At 40.2% G+C, this 23,131-nt stretch overlaps 2 protein-coding genes across 6 annotated transcripts in view; both read left to right on the top strand.

Moving 5' to 3' along the window:
- The first annotated feature begins 506 nt into the window (after positions 1-506).
- On the top strand, positions 507-13,702 carry tmem44 (transmembrane protein 44). Of its 4 annotated transcripts, XM_079686646.1 has the most exons (11): positions 508-811; positions 889-1,015; positions 1,109-1,199; positions 1,453-1,610; positions 8,557-8,643; positions 8,738-8,908; positions 9,482-9,643; positions 9,827-9,895; positions 10,004-10,167; positions 10,355-10,382; positions 13,439-13,562. In XM_079686646.1, exons 1-9 carry the CDS (start codon positions 627-629, stop codon positions 10,157-10,159), a joined length of 1,206 nt encoding a protein of 401 aa, XP_079542772.1. In that variant the 5' UTR covers positions 508-626; the 3' UTR covers positions 10,160-10,167; positions 10,355-10,382; positions 13,439-13,562. The 4 variants fall into 4 exon arrangements, with proteins under 4 accessions (XP_079542770.1, XP_079542772.1, XP_079542773.1 ...); XM_079686644.1 differs by lacking the exon at positions 10,355-10,382 and having other exon boundaries at positions 507-811; positions 10,004-10,138; positions 13,439-13,702; XM_079686647.1 differs by lacking the exon at positions 10,355-10,382 and having other exon boundaries at positions 10,004-10,106; positions 13,439-13,581.
- Positions 13,703-16,368: 2,666 nt separating this feature from the next.
- Positions 16,369-23,131, top strand: part of atp13a3 (ATPase 13A3) — a 34,480-nt gene continuing 27,717 nt past the window's right edge. For both annotated transcript variants that reach the window (XM_079648472.1, XM_079648471.1), the window contains exon 1: positions 16,369-16,508. The gene's annotated coding sequence lies outside the window, so the exon portion shown is untranslated. The remainder of the gene's footprint in view (positions 16,509-23,131) is intronic.

The following is a 23,131-nucleotide window of genomic DNA, read 5'->3' as shown; positions in this document are numbered from 1 at the left end:
ATGCTTCACAGTGCAATATTTGGAAAATACTTCTTAACCTACAAGGGCTTATGGATTCATATTGGGGGTTCATCTATATTCATATTAATATCAGCATTTAATGAAATGACTAATGTTAAAAGGATTATCTCTTGTGTTGAGTATTAAGTTGACCTAAACTCATGACATTTAAAAATGTGTTGAATTGATTGTTGGAAAATAAAAAGCTAACAAACCTGAAACATCTAGAGTTTATTTGAATGTTTTATTGAGAGGTTATGATGTTTTTAATTTAGCACCCACATTAGCATATTGATGTTGACATGCTCATTTAATATCAACAAACAGGCCATGACCCTTCAAACATAAGCTAATGTTAAAAGGAAGAACTAGGATCACATCATATAATAATGACATGATCTCCAACTAAATGACAAACTCAAGCTTTGTTTGATTGGTCTTCCTAAAGTGATACTTCTGTAGGTACTTTTCCACAACCTCCAGTATTCTGTAAGGTGTCTATAAGCCAGGTGAACTCCTCCCCAAAATAAACAGGTCACTGCGTCAGGCGGCTGCATGGCTGCACAGGTGCGGCAAGGATTAGTTGTTTTCTAGTAACAGAAGATGTAAACCTATTTGCAATCAATATGGAACCGCGTATATTGACCTTAGACGGTCAGACAGGAGGAAATCCAAACTTTGTTTTCTTCAATTTGGTTGAATTTTTCGTCGATGCAGTCACCACCTGTTTCTCTCATGGCGCTGACAAACTTTGCGTCCCCATCGGCCTGAGCTCTCTATCTGCGCTGCTTCTACTGCTATCATGCATTCTGTAAGTAATTATTGCACTTGTTCTAGTTATTTTAATGTTAAAATGTACTACCATTAAAACCGTGTTAACTCTTTAAGGCTCGTGTATCAGAGGTGCACATTTCGCGGGAAAAATCCGGGAGAAAGCATCATTCTCCTCTACAGCTTCCTCGGTAACCTGTGTAGCACAAGTGGCGCCATTCTGTCCAGACAGCTTCATATTCAGGTAAAATACTTAAGTTACCATACATTTTAAGATATTTTCCATGCACTGGTGATAATAATAATAATAATAATAATGTGTTGCTCCCTTGTTTAGATTGTTTTGGGTGCTTTTGCTGCTGCTATGGATGGTATCGGTTTTATTTCTTGCTGCTTACCTGTACTTCTGTGCTGGAACTCAAAGGCAGGTACGTTAAGAGAAATGCCTAATCTCAACAATAATGCAAACGTTATCATTCCCAGACACTGTTCAGCATTCAAACAGAGTGGAGTAAGGTAGTACCATAGGGTAGTACTAATACCCAGGCTCACACCTTTTAGGCAAAACAGTTAGGAGACTTATCAGAGAAACTCTACAGATAACCAAATACATGAATAGACTGTCTGTTAGAACTGAGTCCAAATGCAAACATCTCCTCTTGTGTCTGTGTTCTTTCTCAGAAAAGAGGATGAGGATGATAAGGGGCCGGAGGAGGCAGCACCTCCTGGCAGTGTGTGTACTGATGGTGGTTGCTGGTGGTTTTCTGAAGTCCAGGGACTCACACCATCCTGTAGACGGGCATCTCAGCGGGAGGAAGCTGCTGCATGCCACCTTCCAAGTAAGAACACACCACCAGCTAGTTGTAATTGTACAACCCATTGCACAGTACAACTAACAATCATTTGTTGTGTGATAGTTTGTTACATTGTGAAACATCCCAGTTTCTCAAATATGATGCAATATTAAATGTCTTGTTTTGTCAGTCCAAAACTCAGATATATTTACTTTATCATGATTTAAACTGACAAAGGTAGCATAACTCTGATATTTAGGGGGCAGGTGGCAGTTTCTTCAATTTTTGCATGGAAGATTACTTTAACGATTTTGCAAATCGCAATAAACAATTTTTGCAGCACTAGTGTATTTCCATATACAAATGAGTCATTCTACAGAAAAGGTGGAATCTGGGTGATACAAATCTGCTGAAATGCATTCCTTCTTACATAAAACCTGTTGAATAGCAATAACTAACGTCTTAACTTGATAAATCCACAACAAGTAGAGCTCAAAGTGTTTGTATACATTATACAAAGCTTATTTATATAGGAATGTCACTGGTGTTACTGGTGTTACCAGGAAGAAGAGTAACACCAGTGACGGTAACACCAGTGACAATTTGGAGAAAACACCACCATTTTAACATGTGTCAGACCACATGGCTTCAGTCAATATCAAAATAGTTTAACTCTTCAATGCAATACATTTTCCCGTTCAAATGTTCACCCCTAGGGCTATGAAATGTGTAACACTAATGACAGGCTTAAAAGCTGCACGTAAAATTTGAAGATAAAATGACATCTTTAAAAAACAAAGTAAGAAGTATCTGACTTACCCTATGTCTTAGTCCACTGCACTGCCTCAAATGACCTCTTGTTACAGGAAGCTCTTCAGAGACAGTACATTATTTAAAAAAGAATAGCGTTTTGTGTAGCAGTAACACCAATGACGTAATTTTGGGTGACTGACATTTATTTGAAATTATTAATAATAATTTGCGTTTTTTTTACCATTTCAGTGTTATATTTAATGTATGTAATGTTATGTAAATGTTACTGAGATTTATTTATTGAAAAATACATATTTTAAAGGTGGGGTAGGTAATTTTGGAGAAACCAGCTTGAGTGAGCTAGAATTTGAAAATTCACAGCCGGAAGAAATCTGACACTTCCTTACAGAGCCCCTCCTACACACACGAACGTGCACATGACCAATGAGGGCACGAGATAAGTTTGTGCACAGATGGAAGGCTGACAGGCAGGTAGGCCATCCAGTCATTTTAGCCGGGCCGGCTAAAATGATTGGTCGTGCTTTTTACAGTACTACGGCTTCCACAGATGACATTTTTTTATGGATTTTCTTGTCAAAGCACAAGATATTCATTGCTAACGGGATGTTAAGAGCATTCCATGGAATATAACAAAAAGTGTATCGCGAGCCGGTTTCTCAAACTTACCTACCCCACCTTTAAATGAAAACTATAGGCTCCACTTCCATGTAAGATATAAGTGACAAGGCATTTAGTTCCTTGAACTTGGCATTTTAAATAAATTGCATTTTTAAAAAATAAAACACATTTTTAAATGTATTTATTTAGTACCATTGCAAAGACAATATCTATGTATTCAGCATATAATGAATGTGAGTATTACTGTGGGTCAACGTCATGTATTTTGGTGTCTGCAAAAGTAAGTGACAGTACTTCCACAATTTTTGTTAGGGATGCTCTGATTGCCAATTTTGAGGCCGATTGCGGAATCAGTATCGACCGATCCGATCGAGTGGGTGGGGGCAAGGCCGTATTAGTACCTCCAGGGGCCCCTGGGCACTGAGCCCATCAACCCAGGTTCCAACACGTAACAACACGCCTACCCAGGGGTGTAACTTTGGTTTGAGAAGCGGGGGGGACACAAAACAGGGGGTCCTCCGCAATGAAACATTTTCTCAATTTAATTCCATTTTCTGCCTTTCTACAAATATACAGTTGCAAGAAAAAGTGTGAACCCTTTGGAACTACCTGGATTTCTGCATAAATTGGTCATAAAATGTGTTCTGATCTTCATCTAAGTCACAACAATAGACAAACACAGTCTGCTTAAGCTAAAACCACACAAACAATGATATGTTTTTATTGAACACACCATGTAAACATTCACAGTGCAGGGTGGAAAAAGTATGTGAACCCTTGGATTGAATAACTGGTTGACCCTCCTTTGGCAGCAATAACCTCAACCAAACGTTTCCTATAGTTGCATATCAGACCTGCACAACGGTCAGGAGGAATTTTGGACCATTCCTCTTTACAAAACTGTTTCAGTTCAGCAATATTCTTGGGATGTCTGGTGTGAATCGCTCTCTTGAGGTCATGCCACAGCATCTCAATTGGGTTGAGGTCAGGACTCTGACTGGGCCACTCCAGAAGGCGTATTTTCTTCTGTTGAATCCATTCTGTTGTTGATTTACTTCTGTGCTTTGGGTCGTTGTCCTGTTGCATCACCCATCTTCTGTTGAGCCTCAATTGGTGGACAGATGGCCTTAAGTTCTCCAGCAAAATGTCTTGATAAACTTGAGAATTCATTTTTCCGTCGATGATGGCAATCTGTCCAGGCCCTGAGGCAGCAAAGCAGCCCCAAACCATGATGCTCCCTCCACCATACTTCACAGTTGGGATGAGGTTTTGATGTTGGTGTGCTGTGCCTTTTTTTCTTCACACATACATAGCGTTGTGTGTTCCTTCCAAACAACTCAACTTTGGTTTCATCTGTCCACAGAATATTTTGCCAGTAGTGCTGTGGAACATCCAGGTGCTCTTTTGCAAACTTCAAACGTGCAGATCAGAACACATTTTATGACCAACTTATGCAGAAATCCAGGTAATTCCAAAGGGTTCACAATATACTTTTTCTTGCAACCGTATTAGGGACTTTAGTGTTAACAAATCCAAGACAAATGTGTAGTGTATATAATGAGTGTGCACACTTTTCTAGTATCCTATCCATGTGAACCTGTTTTATTTGTGATGACCTCACATCCTTTAGGGGGGTCCTGGGGCATGCACCCCCGGGAAGATTTTTTTTCTTTAAATTGAAGTTGAATGCATCAATCTGGTGCACTTTGAGGGCAACATTAAGAGATGTATGGATACAGTTCTCAACAATCATATGAAACAGAACTGTATGTATTTAAACAATCAACAAAACATTAGAATATTCTCACAACCAATAACACATAATTGATAAACTCCTCTCTCCTATCTTTATCTTACCTAGTCTGCATTCTTTCTTTTTATTTATGCATATTTGACTAATCACTCCCCTTTCAAACTGTGATTTTTATATTTGTACTGACCTATAGTACACATTGGATGGATTTCTTAACTTATTTTATATACTATTAAACTAATATTACATAGATGGAAATATTTGTTTACATAGATGACCAAACCGTTTGAGACCCACTGAGATAACTTAGACTAAAGTTTACAACCTAATCACTCAGAGTCCCTTACCTCCCTGAGCTGACGTTATCTCTCAAAGTCCGACAGGAAAGAGCTCTCCCTCTCCTTATTGTTGAAACAGCTACTAATCTCCGTTAGCTCCGAGCTAGCAAAAACCGCCCTAACTCTCTATGTCTCTCTCTCTCTGTCTCTTTCTCTTTCTATCTCTCTCTCACAAGATGCGTTCATGCCACACAGACGCTCCTCCGTGATGATGACTGCTTGAGTAAAAAAAAAATAATAAACACATTTAAAAAGTGGGGGGGACACAAATGGGATTTTGAAAAGTGGGGAGGACATGTGCCCCCTGTCCCCAGTGGACATTACGCCCATGCGCCTACCCAACATGAACAATATTTTACATTTTCATTTAATCTGGCATGTCAATCGCACACCTATTTGTCAAAAGCAGGGACGCAGCTACATAGTTCAACCAAAGTAGGTCTAGCCTTTTGCCCTCTCAGTCAAAAATCACAAGACAAGGATACAATGGATAAGATCTCAAGACAGTGTATGGCTCAAGAAGACCTAGGTAATATCACTCAAAACCTCAGAGCAGCACCCGACTTGGCTGGCTGTACAAGTACACGAGGAGTTCTATTTGTCACAATCTCACAGGCATAGAGAGTTACAAAAGGTGTGTGTGTGTGTGTGTGTGTGTGTGTGTGTGTGTGTGTGTGTGTGTGTGTGTGTGTGTGTGTGTGTGTGTGTGTGTGTGTGTGTGTGTGTGTGTGTGTGTGTGTGTGTGTGTGTGTGTGTGTGTGTGTGTGTGTGTGTGTGTGTGTGTGTGTGTGTGTGTGTGTGTGTGTGTGTGTGTGTGTGTGTGTGTGTGTGTGTGTGCTTACCTTCTTAGAAGTGTTTCTTCCTTGCCCTTTTCTTTGCAAAGTCTGACAAGTTCATCAAAAATCCTAACATTGCACGCTAGCTCAACAACATCCTCAGGCTCTGTGACCGTCACTGTTCCTTGTGGTTGCTGGCCTAATTCGTCATTTTTAGGTTTTAAAAAAAAAGCTATTTATTGTTGGGAAATGTTTTAATGCAGCTGCCACTCTCTCTTCCTTTTTCTTTCTTTTCACTGCCTTGCTGGGCGTTCAGCTGCTACAGGCACCATCCTTTTAGCTCACGTGACACAATGTCAATGTGACATGAGTGAAGCTGGGGTTGTGACTCGACTTTAGACCGCCGCCTCGTAGTAATGAAGTTGATCACATACACAGTGAGAGCTACAGTAGAAATGGTTTAGAAAATATATTAATGTGTTTCCCCTAGGTTTACTGCCTTGGCAGGGTGCTGCTCGAAAAAAAATGTCGGGGCGCCCAAATTTTTGTTATCCTCTGGAGCAGAGAGGAGCTGTGGATTATTGTTATTGATATCGTACAGTAACAAAGTATTTGTACATTAAAAAGTAGTAAGTTGTATTACTTTTATTCAAACTGTATTCCCTTCTTATCATGTAGCCTACACTTCTTCCTTTCATTGATACATTTCAACCACCTGACTACAGCATATAACATACCTGCTGCAACCCTGTGCTGCTGCTGCTGCTGCTGCTGCTGCTGCTGCTGCTGCTGCTGCTGTTGCTGCTTCTCTCTGCCTCATCCTCTATTGCTGGAGGCAGCTCCACCTCATCTGATCTCTGATATGAAAGCAATCGTGTTATGATCATATTGAGCTATTGGTGTGAGTCTAACATTAAACAAGCAGTCTGCTTGTCATACATTGCTGACAATACATTTTTAGAGGCCATGTGTTGAGTCACTGCCGCTAAATGCCGGTAGCACCAAGCTAGCAAGTCCTGCATTAGCCTCACATCAACAGGTGTAGACAGAACATCCAATTATCCTGAGCTAATTTACTGAATAAACCAACTCCCATCTCAATACTGTAGTTCAAAACCGCGGTACCTGCTCCATCTGTGAGCTATTTTTAGAATGCGCGCGCTACGTTCGTTGTCGCGTTCGCGCGCGTCCACCTGGGCAGGATGTGTGTGTCCTTCTCCCGTGACGATAACGGCTGGCGGTTAAAAAAATTATAATAAACGAATTTGAAACTTGGGGGGGACACAAACGGGCGGACAGCAGAGCTCGGGGCAATAAAGCAGATTTGTTTGACTTTTTTACACTTTGTTGTTCTCCTCCTTTCCTCCGCTCTTGTCTCTGATTGTGAGCGTGAGTGCATTCGTGTGTGTGTGTGTGTGTGTGTGTGTGTGCCCCGCCCTTCAGAAACAGAGCGGAGGGAGAATGTGAATACGCAAAGCAGTGGACACTGAAACATGAACACATTGGATAAATAACATGGCGTTTAGTTTATTTAATAAAAGAGCACATGTTCAATGTGAAAAGTGACCGTAGATAGATTACTTCAGTTGAAATTTGGTGCTATATATATATATATTTTTTTAAATAAAAAAACAAATTAAAAACACCTTGAATTTCAGGCAGGGCGCGGGGCTCCGTTGGCAGGGCGCAGCGCCCCGCCAAGTCAATGGTAGGGGAAACACTCCTATAGAAAAGCTGAGTTATTAATTGCGACGGAGAGTGAGTTTCATTTAAAACAATGTATGATGAGTGAGGTTGTGCCCAAAAAGTAAAAATATCTTTTTTTGTTTCTCTTGTCACTGTGCCCAGTGTGCCCTTTGGTTAATCCGGCCTTGGGTGGGGGCTATGGGGATCTTCCATTTAAAGTGATGTTTAAAATTCACATTTCAAAGTGCTGTTTGACGCTCGGCGTAAACTTCGCGCACTGCCAATCACAGAGCTTGAGGACTAATCACGGGGTTTGTCAAGCAAAGCACATGGTGTAGTCCTAAACGATAGCTGAGGATTATGGGTAGTGTAGTGTCTTCGGCAATCCTAAACTCCGAAAAAATATTTGTTTCTCCCAGCGCCGTATAGATAGAAGATCAGTCTATACGGCGCTGGTTTCTCCGAATCAAAGGGGAAAAATACAAAAGCATTGTACGTAATTTTTAAACCAATCAATGTTGTGTAATTAACAAGGATAATCTGGTGTTTTTGAGTTGATGAGTAGTGCAGATATCACTGAAAAATCAATCGACAGTAAGGAGAATACTTACTTCCGGGTGTAAAATTCTCCGTTATCCAATGGAAATGCACGCTCACATTGCCTTTACCTGCCGCCGACATGGACCGATGCGGTGCTTCCCTGAGCGTCAAATACTGCCGCCGATGGGAATACATTGCAATCGGTTGAAAGGTCTTTGAGTCCGTTTATGAAGCTGAAGGAGACTCGGCGCGTCAAAACTGCACGCCAAAGGACCCTGACCAAGCGTCGCTATTGGACTATCAGGGAGTGAAACTGTGTTGCTCAAATATGTTAAAAGTTGTAGTGACTAGAAGACTGTACTGAACATATTTGCTAGTGTATTCATTTGACCATTAACCTTTTACTCACACTCATGTTCACGCTCTTCACCACAGCTTATAAAGATCTAAATATCCTTTCCTTGTATTGCTTTTTACAAAATAACAACCTAAAACTGTCCCATCAGGACAACAATGAAATCCTGGGTTACATACTTGGCCTGCTGTCTTCTGTCATCGCCTGTACCTCCAGGTTCCCTGCCCTCTGTAGAACAGTAAGTGACAGTACACAAGATGTCAGAGCATCTTTCTCTTGCATTCACAAAATTGGTCCCAGTATTAAATCTCTTTCAAACCTTCTCCCTTTAGTACAGGGGTGAGATGTTGACGTGTGCCCACATCTTCTCTGGGCTCCTGTGCTCCCTGGCTAGTGCCCTGTATGCTGCGGCCATACTCCTCTACAGCACTCGGTTTGGGTTTATTTTAAGAGTCATGCCGTGGCTGCTGTCAGCAATATGCTGCATCACCCTGGACCTTCTTGTATCCTCCATAAATCAAAGTGTGATTACATACTACTTGCTCACAATCAGTCTGATTTGTTTTCCTTGTATGTGAAAACCTACAAACAACTTTTATTTAAAAGTGAAGGAGCACTTAATAATCAACAATATAAAATGGAAGAGAAATATGAAATAACACTATTAAAGCAATTGGAAGTGGTAGGTTTGTGCAGAAATGTGGAAAAACGTTCCGTTTAGCTCAAGGCTACACTCCAGCGTAACACTCCTGAAAAGGTTTTAACCAGGTCATTGGGAACAGCGTTGCAAAAGGTTTCTGGTAGGATTCACAATATTTATTCAGCTTTTCCAGGTTCTGATCTTTCTCATATAATATTTTCAGCAAAAACAGTGATAGACACCATGACTAAAGAAAAACACATTTTAAATAGGACTCCAATAACAACATTACTGCCCACACTGTTAGATATCTGGGGAATACATGCACTTCATTTATTTGTAATATATAAATGATGTCTTGAAATGCTTGAATGTATGTGAATTGTTTTTGGTTTTTCAACCAGTTGGAATCTGTTGACCTTTAATCTAACATCAGATTCTTGTCATCCACTGGTGGAAGAGAGGAACAACACGGCAGCTTGTACATTTTTCTCCAGACAGAGAAAACCTTTTAGGAGGATCAGGCATCCCGACTGAGGATAACGATGTCATGAAGAGACAAAGAAAACAGCAAGTTCATTCTTCAGCAAGGACTAAAGTATGTTTAACAACAATACAAGACTTCTGAACTGATTGTTTTATATAAACAATGACAATAAGATGTTTTCTACTCATTCTACTCATTAATTGTGTGGATGTGCATGAGTCAGTTTTATAATATCAATGCCAGTGCTGTGCTGTTTTCTAGTTTGAGCATAATAGTCTACAACTTTTTTCAAAGACAAATCCTGTCCAGAGGATGACTGAGATGGGCGGTTATATGGATGTCAGTCTTCATCCTGTAGAAAAAGTAAGCGAATAATCTGGTGTGGAACAGATTGCAAGCTCACTTACTTTGTTTTGCACCTCCGTCACCGGTCAATTCTTGCATTGGAATATATTTATTTTTGTTTTGCAGACCTGCCTTCAGAAAGTGACGTTGTCCGAGGTGAAGGACCTGCCTCTCAACATGACGCTGCGAGTGATCGGAGGTGACCGTTTCTACTCCTCAGATACATCCTGTGAGTCTTCCCCTGTCAGCTCTGACCTGGAGGTGGGTTGGAGCCCTGTGTAGCCCTGTTGGTGAGCAGTAGGACATCTTCTTACAAACTTTAAGCTATTCAGTCAGAGCACAGGTCTAAAATAGATGCGTTACATTTAATGCAAAATACAGTAGCCAGCAACTGCATAAGCAAAGTTGAACCCCTTGGATTAAATGTTAAGCCTGTAGTTATCTGAAACGGATATTTCACCCATTATTTGATTTCAGCCAGCAGTGCGACAGTGACTTCAATTTGGTATGTCCTGTTGTCAAAAGGGAAAATCTTGGGGAAAAGTCTCTAATTTTCACTATTCCATATATTATTTACATATTATTTCTGCAATATTTCAGCAATTGTGGATACTGAAAACCTTTATAATCTCAGACCGACCAAGTTTTTAAGTGTAATTATCATTATGTGCCACTGGGGGGCGGCAATATTTAGTATTGCATGCCTACCGTGACAGCATAAATGAATACAACATGGTGTTTGACTGCTGTGCAATATCCCCCTTGAGTGAACTACTGTTATTCATGAATCTGTAATTGTATTGCCTTTTTATAGATGGGCTTATGTAACGGGTATCCCTGCAAAGCACCGCACGGAAGTTCATAAAGAGGTTAAAGTCAAAACATTATAATTGATCGACTAAAAGGATGGAAAAAATACGGTTGTACCTCCAGTGTCTGTAGGTAATATACTTTTAGTATGTAAGGGCTGTCCCATTGAGATAAGATAGATGAAATGCCTCATTCATTTTAGAAGTTATATTGAGCAAATTAAACGTCCAGCGCTTAGTCATAAGAAGTAACTGTCAGGAGAGGTCAGGAGTTTGTGTTAATGGACATCAAGCTTTTTGCTTTCACATGTGACCCTGAGGGAAGTAAGCCAGACAGTCATCAGAGGTTCTTTTAAGAAGACAACAGTCAGCATGCTCTTGTTGGATTGATGAGTCAAACTCTTTGGAGACACCCGTTTTTGTGTGAGGGTTTGTGGGTAAAAGTCTATGAGGAGAATATTTGTGAGAAGCAGAGTATGTATTTCAATGATGATTTGAAGAAGTGGAAAAAAGTGTCTTTATTCTACAGCGTACAATTTCTGCCCAGAATTAAACATCTTCTACACTGCAAAAAACAGACTTGTTTGAGACGACAGCTCCAAACTCCACTGTTTTGAGTTTGAGTTTGCAGGGAGAGTGAAATTACTGGCTGTTCTTTTTCAGGCACTCGAGCCACAAGAGAAACTCCCTTACTGTTCTGCTGTGGAAAACCAAGCTATGGAGGATGTAATTTATTCAGAAACAAAGGCAAATGGTGTTGGCGCAAACAATTGCATCTTGATTCCATTTATGAAACAGGAAAAAGCAAATGACGCGACTGCCCCTTAGTACATGTAAGAAAAGTAAGAGGCCTTTAACAAAAGTTTCAAAATGTAATATGTGGTTATGTTGTATGTGGTAGAGTGTACAGCTGTATCTGGCTGTGTGAAAACTCCTCCTCTGTACCTTAATCTAATCTAAACTCTCAATGGTTGGTGGAGGTTTGTTTCCCGGAAAATGTCAGGAGCTTCTAAATATTCAATGTTTTGGGTGCAGCTCACATTAGTCTGCGAGGCTATAATAAACCATCTGTAAACTCCTGATATTATCTGATAATCTTTTCTGATCAACACATCACCAGTCTGAGGTTCTTCTAAACAAAGACAGCAGGTACATTCATAGATTGGCCTCTCCCTTTCTGGCAGGTTTTCCACTTGCTGGTTGTTATTATTAACAGAAGCTGTTTACTTGGTGATTTAATGGAAAGTTGGTTTCCACAGTGTCTAATGTGTAATCTCCAACACAAAATATACAGATGAGTTCCAGCCTGCGCTTTGAAAACTGTCGCTTGATATTTGGTTGTCAAACTTTTCCACTACATAAAACGCAGAGGTCACCCAACTGTAAAAAAGCCAGCCGAGGAAAGAAAGAAACAGATCATAGTGCTAGGGAACAATTTTAGATGTGTATACAGAATACATGAATACAAAAGTTGTCTGCATCTCGTGAAATCACCATAATTACGGATCATGATAAAACCACACAAGCTTTTGCAGTGTGTTTCTTGCATACAGCGAGCAGTCAGAGTTCACTGCACCCAACAGCGTGAATTGTCCATTGTGCCCTTTGTTTTCTTGCACATTTCTGCTGAGCGCCAGTTCTTCGCTGAGGTGGAGGTGAGGGGAGGGGGTGTAAGCGAGGGTAAGAATTGTTTGAGATTTGCTTTGTGGCCCAATTGTTCTCCTGTAAAGGATATTTGATTAAAGACCAGCACTGGGTTGGGCCTGTCTGCCTAGGAAGTAGTGCAAAATAGTTGCTTGTCTATAGGGGGCCAGTGTTACCCTCGCTGCTATTTTGGGAGATGTTTATGGTCTCCTGTGTGATGCCTGCTGGCCAGGATCTAACCGTGTGTGTGAGCAAGTCTAGACATTTTGCATTCTTGACATTTTACTAATGCTCTTACACAACATGAGTCATAAAAAAGGACCTCGGACATTACAAATAACCAGTATTAAATGGGATAAGGATCAGGGTCTGATGTAACCACAGGTATTTCTGTACTCCAGAAATGATAAGGCAAGACAAAGAAGTGCTCAATGGACTGTATTCGCTGCTCGCATGTAGTTTAGATGGTGTGAGCACACTGTAACCACTATGAGACATAATCTGTCACCCAAAAAAATACCAATGTTGAGGCCCCAAAGGGATAGTTTGGATATATGGGTGGATTGAGGTAACTATCCATAGTCTGTTTATTACCTACAATAGATGAAGGTCTACATACTCCCAGTTTAGAGGATCAGACAGGAGGGCAGGCGAAAAAGAAAATCAATGTGCTGATGTCGACGGGTGCAGCAGACAAAGGTATTATAGCCATAATTTAAAGAAAAAGAAAAGTCCCATCGGAAAAAAAACACAATAAGTCATATTTAGAATATTATCCTGCTTTAATACTTGCTGTGAGATTGCCTTTATGATCAAAGATATGACAAAAATATGAATATTGTGTTTTTGTCATTAGTGTCTTGTACCTTTGGAAAGAGTCTGATAGCTAATCAAATAGAAACCGACCAATCCATTTATGGATGTCTTTACAACACAATATTTTTTTATTGTGTCCTAAGACATAACAGAATGAATGAATAGCTACAGGGATGGTTAATAAGCTACTAAGGTGTGATGAGTGTTATCTAAGCATTGTAAACTATGACACATCAAAATGCTTCATCTTGAATTCTCCATCATAATATCTTGACTGTTCTGTATTTTTCAGTGGGATTTTGAAGAGGCAAATGGCCCGTGGAGAGAACCAACAGCAAATCAACAGGAGGGAGAAGAGTTTCCGACTCAAAGGCCAACAAACCCCAAACCCTTCTGCACCTGTGCCATGTTTGGATTCCCACAGAAAGTCCTGTCTTCTAGAAAAGAGAATGAGATGCAGCTTTGACAGAAAAACAAACAAATGTCATTATCAATTACTAATGTGATACACATCTGGTGCATTTATTTGAGGGGAAATAAAAAGATAAAATACTAACCTGTTATCTGTCTTGTTTTACTTAAGCTGATGAGTGTGATGCAATAAACAGTATATTTCTCGTCATCTCGACTGGCCAGTGTTGATCAAATGACGATTAAAATTGCAGATTTTGTATTGTGCAGTTTGTCTCTTAAATATAAATGTACCTTTAACTAAAGCTTGTGGCTTAACTAAGTCAAAGCTCTGTCTTATTCACAAAGCCTTCTGAGAACTGAGAGAAGTCTTTCCCTAATAAAACAATATTGCGACCCTGCTGCCTTGCAGGGTTATGGGGTCATATCCTGTATTTTGCTAGTCGCCCCAGGTTATCAGGGCTGGACTGGGAAAAGGCCCCTCAGAGCAGATAGGCACCAGACTAGACGGCCATGACTCCCCCGTCCTCTCCATCATCCCTCAGAGCTCCATCTGCCTGCTCCCGGTCTTTAGACCACGGTGTTGGAGCAACAGACCAGGCCATTTTTAACTGAAGGGACTTCCTAAAACTGATAATGGAACAATACACAGATTAGAGCAAAGTTATGGAGCTCATTTTACTCCTCCCTGTTACATTTCCCTAAGTGATATGCCTGTCTGAGACAAATTACTGGGAAACAACTAATGAAGTTGAACAGCAATTGCTGATATCAGCTGTAGAAATGAATGTCATTCAACACCTTGTTCGGTGTGTAAACATGACATGATAGGTCGGGCTGGGAGATAATTCAATAATATTGTTTACTTATGGTTATATATGGGTTATCCATGTCAAGATGATAAAATCTCATATTGTTGCATCTGTTGTTGTAAATGATTAGGTTACATTTTAAGCTAAAGGGCTTTTTTTGTGCATTAGTTTCTGCAGATCAGTTCTCATGTAACATGGTAAAAAAGAGCTTTGAACATTTGTATAATTATTTCACGTCTGGTTTTATATACCATCATGTCAGGAAATCCCTATTAATAATGTGATGTTAACCACACCCTTACTGCCAGTGGACATTTGACCTCCTAAATTCAGTCAGTGCTTAGTACATATTTATTTTAGTTTTAATGAATTTGGGATGTGATTAATCAACCCACATAGAAATGCCTTGGGTGCTTCCTGCTGCATAGGCTATATGGCGCTGGGCTAATGTAGTGTTGCTAATGGATAGGAATGTATCCCATGTGTGCAGCTTAGTTAAGAAGCCTGACATCTGAAATGCAGAATAAGATAAATGATTACTCACATAGTGGCTGTTTAACTGGAACTCAGATTGCAAAATATGTTTCCTCAACTTCACTGGGGTCAATATCTTTGTAAAAGTTTAATCTTTTTGGTTAAAAACTTAAGCTATTAACCTGCATGTAAATGGACCTTAAAAAATGTCTTATCTGTATATCCAACAGATTCAATAAACTAAAAATGACATGTTTGTACTAAGCCGTCTGATGTCATGATGAGTGCTGAGCTAGCATTGCTCCATCTCTGGGCCTCATCTCTATCCCTTCTGAGACTAGGCCAAAGGAAAACAAACCGCGTGTCCCACGTAAAAAGGTGGAATTATGTTTGCAGAAGTGATGAAGAGGACGGATTAGCACATCTGAAGCTGCAGTGGGAAACAGCCCTTTCTGTTTTTCTTGGCCCATGCGTCAGAGATCGCCTCACTGAAGAGGACATGGAAGACATTGGCTGATTTGAGCCCGCAGGACATTTTGTTCACCTCACACAGGGGGAGCAGGGAGAGGGGAAATGTTCAGGAGTGAGACAACATACTGAATGGTTGCAGAGAATGTGTGAGCAATAAATCATAAACAGAAAGCTGAATAACAAATACCTCGTTTTTACTGAATACCTGAATAAAGATTATGAGTTGCATAAGAAGGGGGACTATTTTTGACATATTAATGTTCCAATATCCTTTTAAAAATAAAAAAAAGTATTCAACTGTGTGGCTAAAATCAAAAATTGCAAAAATAAGCCACTATTATGTGGCCAAGATGAATATACAAGACAAATTGTTCACAATATGCATTTGAATGGAAGAAAGTCAGATGTTGCAACTGACCCCAATCAGTGGAAAGTTGCAATACATATAATTTAAAATACATTATATTTAACATTCACTTTTTGTCTAGCATAGTATTCTTCAAATATGTATTGTTTTACAATAATATTATAGTTTTATAAATGTATAGCCTACAATAATAAAGTAGCATTACTTATTGTACAAAACTACAACTTTTTTCAAACTGATTTTTTCGCCACACTTGTTCACCTCAAAAATAACTTTAGCATAATCAAAAAGCATTATAAACTTGTATTTGGGTTAGATATCCTTTAAATTACCCAGAATAACTGAAAAAAAAATGCTGTTGTACGGTCTATCAAGACACGGCTCCACTCTGTGTAAGCCATGACAACGCCATGTGCTAGCTACAAACACAGACTTTAACACATGCTATGATGTCACAATCAACACAACAACGCAACCGTATGTTTCGTGAATTCATATTTTCTCAAGACAATACGCTTCCCTTTTATTGCTGAAATGACATTTACTACATGGGGGTGGTCTCGCTCTCCACCTTGCTCCCCCCCAGTGAAGTCACTTCCTGCCGTCAGACAGCCAGTTCAGGCCAGTTCACCACGGCTGTAGTACTCAGTCTGTCCCACTGAGCTGTCAATACAGAAGCCCTCCACTCTGCAACCCGGCTGTTGCGACAACATTTTCCTACTAAACCTAGTCCCCCTTTCTCTTCAACGACGTTTTCCTTCAGATAACAGCTCCTCTCTTCTCACCATGACTCGGAGGTGATCTTCAGAGTGTCCCGGTGGTTCTGGGTGAGTGTGTTAGATTATGTTTGCCTTCATCGCTGTCATCATCACCCATGTGGCTAGCTGCAGTTGGGGAAAAAAGCTAACGTTAGCTGATGCGTTTACGGGAAAACTGGCCTGGCTTAATATAGAAACTCTATTTCTCTCAAATAGTTTCTGAAACCGAAAGAAGGATGAGCAGTGAAAGACACGTGAAGGTTGTTATTAGAGGTAGTATTACGTAGCGGGCTAACAATGGATATCGGCTAACGTTAGCCAGCTAGCCAACGATGTCTTGAAGCCATGGTTGGTTGTCACCAGTGATCACTAGTGAATGTTATCAGGTCTGTCGGAAACATGAGATAGTGAAAGATAAAACACGTATGTTCTTACAATGTAGATAAGTGACAGTAACACAGGACACAGGTGTGATTGTAAGAGTATTTATTTGGTCCTAATTGGCTTAAGACTGAGTTTTCTTCCGTTGGGGGTGGTTGCTAACAGTTACTGGTCTTACTTTTCATTTAGTGTAGGCAGTAAATTCTTCTTTTCTTTTCTTTAACATAGACCCTGAAATTACGTATAGATAGGAAAAAAGAGGAGGACACATGTTAACATAGGGAATGTTAGATGGAGAATGATATGGTGAGTAATTGCTGAAGGGAAACAGCTGTGATGTGTCAGTGTCTTCAACGACAGGCTTCTTTGGAAGCAGTTATAATAAAATAAAGTATGTAATGATAGAAGAGTCAATTATGTACAATACACAAGCAAGCCATCTTATGTACCTATTTAACAGTTGCCAGGAATTCAAGTAATGAGAACATGTAATTGGTCATATAAACAAACACTTATTGTAAGAACTATGTCCTTGTTTAATTGTTTTACCTTGAACATTAACACTTGACATGATCATCTCTTTGGAGAGTTAATAAAATTCAAAAGCATGAATCTGATCCTTCCCGTGACATTCTTAAATGAAAAAAGAGTATTTCCAACAGTGAAAGTATTGATACTGGTCACTCCAAAATGTAAATAAAACTGTATGAAACCTAAGCAAACTATGTAAATGCTGATCACGCCTTCTTCAATAAATGCCTGTTTGTCTCTTTCACGCTTGCCTCAGGGTGATCTTGTAGGTTAAAACTTTACCCTAAAATTGAAAAGGAGAGGAACACACTTTATTTGTGAAACATTACAGTGTGCAGACATCCTTTTGTCATGAGGGGACAGCTTTCACTGTTTATTAGGTGCTGCATTATATAGACTAGCTGCCTGAATGCATACATAAGTCAAAGCTAGCCAGCAAAGGGTCAACAAGAAGAAATCCCACTGCAGCATCAAAACTGTATGAGAAAGTTGTTCTAGCTAGAAAATTGCTGGAATAAAGCTTTATATATTTCCTCTTCCTGCTGCTACATTAACTTAATACCAATAATTCGAGGGAGATGTTTTCTGGAAGTTAATTTAGGATAGAAAAGATTATGAGGGTAGAACATTTTTACATTTTGAACAAACAATTTGTTAGGCAGAAAATGTGCATTACTGTATGTTTACACATTGTGAAATGGTCAACTTTTGGCTTGTAAACAAGTCTTAGATTTGCACTTCTGGCCTAATACAACTTTAATGCCAAATTGCATGGGAACCAAGAGTGAACTGTAATGTAATGTCTTGCCACAAATTATCAAATTGATTTGAGGTCTGGACTGTGACTTTCCCACAACATTTTATTTTTGAATATCCCACAAGCCTTCCAATGGTAGCCAATATCATGTGAGTTATATTCAACTGTGACTTTCTCTCTGAACATCTAGAGAGCTGTGACTGGTGAAGCACCATGGTCGCAAGAACATATCTCTGGTCCTTTACAGTAGCTCATTCAGAGGTGCGTTAGGCCTCTTGGTGGACTCTTTCAAAACATTGCATTTTGATGGTCTTATAGCTGTGCCGTTTTCCTTTTTGCTTTTCCATTTGGTTGTCATTGGCCTTACTTTCAATGAACATCCAGTGCCTTTTTTGTATTCTAACAGGGATGGTTCACATATTTAACAAGATCATTGATTAATCAGCATTCATTTATCTTAGAGGCAGGCTTATTTATTAAACAAATAAATCTTACAACTTAACTTGCAACTATGATTTCCATTGAGTTTTGTGTAACTTCAGGCAACCATTGGGATGATTTAAGTGTGTTAAGCAAAGGGAACGGGTTATCTTGTTTTGTCAAGTCTTGTGTAATATTACTGTTGTTAATTTAGTTTCATTTTTCCCTTTGATTTAAAATCAGTCTTGAAGTGGCTGCATGCTGTCCATGTGTATATCAGTAATTCAAACTGATTGCCATTCATCAATTTGTGCCCGCACACCTGCGATACCAAACCCATTTCAGTTAACAAGGTGCCAGAAAGGGATTTTTCTTGTCATCACCAACAACAATCTGTGAAGAAGAAGCCTTCATCACAGTTGGCATAGGCTCATGGTAAAAGGCACACTGAGGGAAACACATTAATAACTTACCTGGACATTGATAAAATAAAACATAAGTCATTGTTTGTTCAAAAAAGATTTATTGGAAGTCTTTCCAATAAACAAGTAACCTGCTTACCCTCTCCTTCAAGGTTGTGAAGGCCAACAAGGGCAACAGAAAGAAGCAGCCTTAAGTAGAGGCTCAATCAGTGGGAACACCTGTGCTCAATTGGAGCATACCATGTAGTGCATGGGCACGGGTGGCACTTTTCTTGCAAGTGTAAAAATGTTATTGTTTGGGGCTTGTCTGGTCAGAAAGATATAATATGTTGACCTATTTTGATTTGTTGTGTTTGGGTAATTTGTCTTGCATTGTGAATGTGTTTGTAGATTAGAATGACATTGGTTAGGGGTATAAATAGTGGATTGTCCTATGGGGAGGCGCTTAACATGTATAAAACCCTGGCCACAAGTGTTTTGGAGGAGTCTGACTGTGGCTGTAGAGCAGAGAGGTACCAGTTATATGTCCTCGACCTGTATGTATATATGAGGTTTTTGTTTTCTTCCTGTAAAATCCTTGTTACTTTGTGTTTTTTCAGCATGTTGGCTGTCAATAAAAGCACCTAAGGATACATTTTTTGTGACTCTAGCCATCTTATTTAGTTCCTAGTTTTTTCATCGAACCTTTTTGTAAGACAATCAATATAAATATGTCCTATCAGAGGTCCTGTCGGCTTCATTTGTGTACCAACTGCACAGTGCAGTTTTCTGTTGTATTCATTGTCTGTTCTGTTTATACATTAACAGAGACAATGCAATTAAATGATTAGTGTGTGTGTGGCTATAATCAAAATGTGACATTTAAGTCCAAATAAAGAATCTTCACACAAATACCCCAGTGCAACCTTTCACTAAACACTTAATATGTCACAGGTGACATGCGGCACAAACTTCCACTTGGAGTCAAGGATAGACAGGCATTATTTCAGGAAAGCTTTGGGAACATTTCCTTACATTTGGCACAAAAGTCAACTTGGATTAACTGATTAGAATTTGGTTGAGAGATGAAAGATCAGACCATAAAATGCATTTATTGTCATTACTCAAGAGAATCAAATGTTTGATTGGATATAATGACGCGGGATGACTTAAACTGAAACTTGTAAACTGATTGGTCGAAACTTGCAAGGTGATAATTCTAATTGGCAGCATTATTGACACACTCTAGCCTGTATGTGCAGCATTCAGAGAAAAGCCTAACTGGTGAGTAAAGAGTCCTCTGATTTCCCATTCTTTGTAAAGCATCTACTGAATTCCAATGTAGTCTTACAATGAATAAACTAATCACTGTAGTCCTACTATTTAGTTTAAGTGGCACTGTCTTCTGCCAGAATAAAGTCTACTTAAATATTTGGCCAAATTGGAGCTTAGACATACTCTCTGTATTAATGCTTTGGTTTTGTTTTAGGACTAGTTGACATGATGACTTTGTTTAGCTACTGGATCCGTTTCACATATTGTTTATGTCTGGATTCCTATAATCAAGAAATTGAACTTGCCCTTTTCACCTTTGAACTTTCTTTCTATCTGTGAGAGAACTTGAGGTCTTGTTCAAAGATGCAGTGAGGCGCCAATATTCCACTGGCCTTTGAGTCAATGCGCCTCAAGACTTTTCACATGTGAGCTTTAAGAAAGCAGCTTGGGATGGAAGGCCTGCCAGTGTTTGTTCAGAGTGGAAGTGAGAAATATCCTGACATGGTAAAAGTCCTGTCAGCAGCATAGCACTGTTTTGTTTGGGATTCCCACAGCAGCGTGATAGAGAAACATATCTTTCTAGTGCCGGTCTAGCGCATTGCCTCCCAAAAGAGCAGGACAAACCAGCGGCCTCCATCAGTGGAAGTGAGATAAAACACTTGAATTGAAAATAGAAACTGTGAAATTTAATACCGTAACCCAAATTTGAGAATATAATTCTGCAATTAGGTGAATCAATCGGGCATTGCAGATGGACTGAGCAAATCACTGGTGGAAATTGCCTTGCTGATTTTAATCATATTGTTGATCAGCACTGTCCAGCAATTCAGGTAGTCCTTTTTAAATTGAATTAAAGATTTTACTGTGCACTTCAAATTATTTGCATAGCCTGGTCCTTCAAATTAAAGCTTTTAATCCCTTACAAATCTGCTTCTAGTCTTCAGGAGTGGAGTGCACCAGCTGGACGTAAAAAAGTAGGTCTTAACTCTAACGTCGGGCTTAGCTACGTCCGACTTAGTGATTCGAATTTACATCAAGTGCACCAAGCCTGACTAGTCTAGCTCGTAGCTGCGCCTGGTCTTAAGATGCGCGTCCACGTGAATACACGCGAAAAAGTAATTGTTGCCAAGCAACACACGTCTACATAATTTAACACTCGAATTCCTCCATTCAGAGCAAACTAAGATTTGGATAACGAAGTCATGGATAACAGAAACCAAAAGAAGAGAAAAATGACGCCCACACCCCGAAAAAAAAAAGAGGGATTTTACAGAGCTACAGCTTGAACTGGTGGAGAAAGAGATCGTTCGTGTGGAGGTGGAGACCGCAAAACTGCAGCGGAACATGACAAAATTGAGCTGGAGAAGGAGAAATTAAGACTCAAATGTATAATTCTTAAGAATCAGCAAAGAATCACTGAAGAAGACCATTTTTGCTGCTTCTTCTTGTGTTTCTAAGTAAATATAATTCCTAAGGCGGCGCTGGAGAGCCAAGGAAACGTGTCTAATAGCCCGACATGCAGTTGTGCGATGAACATTAATCATGTCTCCCACAGTATTAAAGTAAAATCTGAGCGCAATCAGCACCTGCAAGGTTGGGGAGAGCGCACCATTTCTGTCTGATCCGTTCTGTGGTTGAGGGGAGATCTCCTCGATTAAATCAAAAAGGGCTTGTCTGCCGAAACGAAACCTCTCTATCAGCTCACTGAATAGATGTCCAGTGGGTTTGTTCGATCACGGACGACTCTCTCGTCTTAATGCCCTTTCGTTGTTACAACATGTGAACAAGACGCACTGCCATAGTTATTTTCTTTCTTGCCTGTTTTACGTTACTATGGATACTAGTCTCTCTTTCCGATTTACGCCTACTCCATACTAGGTGTAAAAGTTACACCCGGGTGCAACACATATAGGGCTTAAGTCTAAGTGGTGCGCTCGTCATAACTTTAGTTTGGTCTTAACCTTCGGTTCTACGTCGGACGTAGAGTTACGCCCAGCTTACGCCCAGCTGGTGCACTCCACTCCAGGGATGCAGACAAGAAAGTCTTAACTAACTGAACGACTTGCTCCTGGTTGTCAGGTGCTGTTTGTTGACCTAATGTGTAGAGGACCATCGTTGGTAGTTTTTCAGTTTTTTGTCCGCAGTGTTATGGCACATTTCCACTGCAGCGGGGTCGCCCCTTTTAAGCGTCCCTAAGCGTCCTCGCTCAGGCCTCGGGCTGCCTCGCTGGCTGTCCGAGGCCGTGTCGCATTTCCATTACAGTTTAGGACCTGGGGTAGCAACGCAGTGTAGGCGGGGCGATCTGCTTTTTTTTGGCCAATGAGATATAGGAACGTCGTCACCTCCTCGGTCGACCACGGTGTGCTTTTCTTTGACGTTGCCATTTTTGTAGCTCCTCCGTTTACAAAAATGCTTCTAGATATATATGCAACGCTAGGGATGATCTCGCGCGTGATCTTGTGACGATTCTCTCTGACCAATCAGCAGTCGAGAGTGTTGACGTCACTAGTTCAGCCGTGGCCCTGGCCTGATAGAACCACAATTTTATGGGGCCGGAAAAAGAGGGAAAAAGTACCCGCTAGCCGGTGCTACGCTATATGGAAAGGCCATCAAAAACTGGCCTGGCCGCTTGAAGACGATTTTAAGGACGCTTAAACGGGGCTACCCGCTGCAGTGGAAATGCGCCATTAGTCCTAACTCAAACATATTAGAAGCTGCTTTAAGAATGTGTGACAGAAAGCTCAGCACACAAGCTCAGGACACATCTCTCAATAGTTCTCTCTCCAAAATGCTTCTCATGATGATGAGATCAGAAAAGAGATGACAACAACATGGATGCAATCGACACCACTAATCCATCCGGCATTACAACAGTGACGCAGCAACAAACTTCTTGCCCTGAGTCACAGAGCGGTTAATTTCATGGT

Source organism: Notothenia rossii (genome assembly GCF_949606895.1).
Source record: "Notothenia rossii genome assembly, chromosome: 1".
NCBI classification, from domain to species: Eukaryota; Metazoa; Chordata; class Actinopteri; order Perciformes; family Nototheniidae; genus Notothenia; species Notothenia rossii.
The sequence above is the reverse complement of the archived record's forward strand: the minus strand, read 5'-3'. Positions and strand labels throughout refer to the sequence as shown.

Bases quoted from the DNA above. Each gene is read 5' to 3' on its own strand.
- tmem44 (XM_079686644.1), top strand. From the start codon at position 627: ATGGAACCGCGTATATTGACCTTAGACGGTCAGACAGGAGGAAATCCA. The intron at 9,896-10,003 runs GTAAGCGAATAA...TTTGTTTTGCAG, and splicing joins GTCTTCATCCTGTAGAAAAA to ACCTGCCTTCAGAAAGTGAC. The intron at 10,139-13,438 runs GTGGGTTGGAGC...TGTATTTTTCAG, and splicing joins CTGTCAGCTCTGACCTGGAG to TGGGATTTTGAAGAGGCAAA.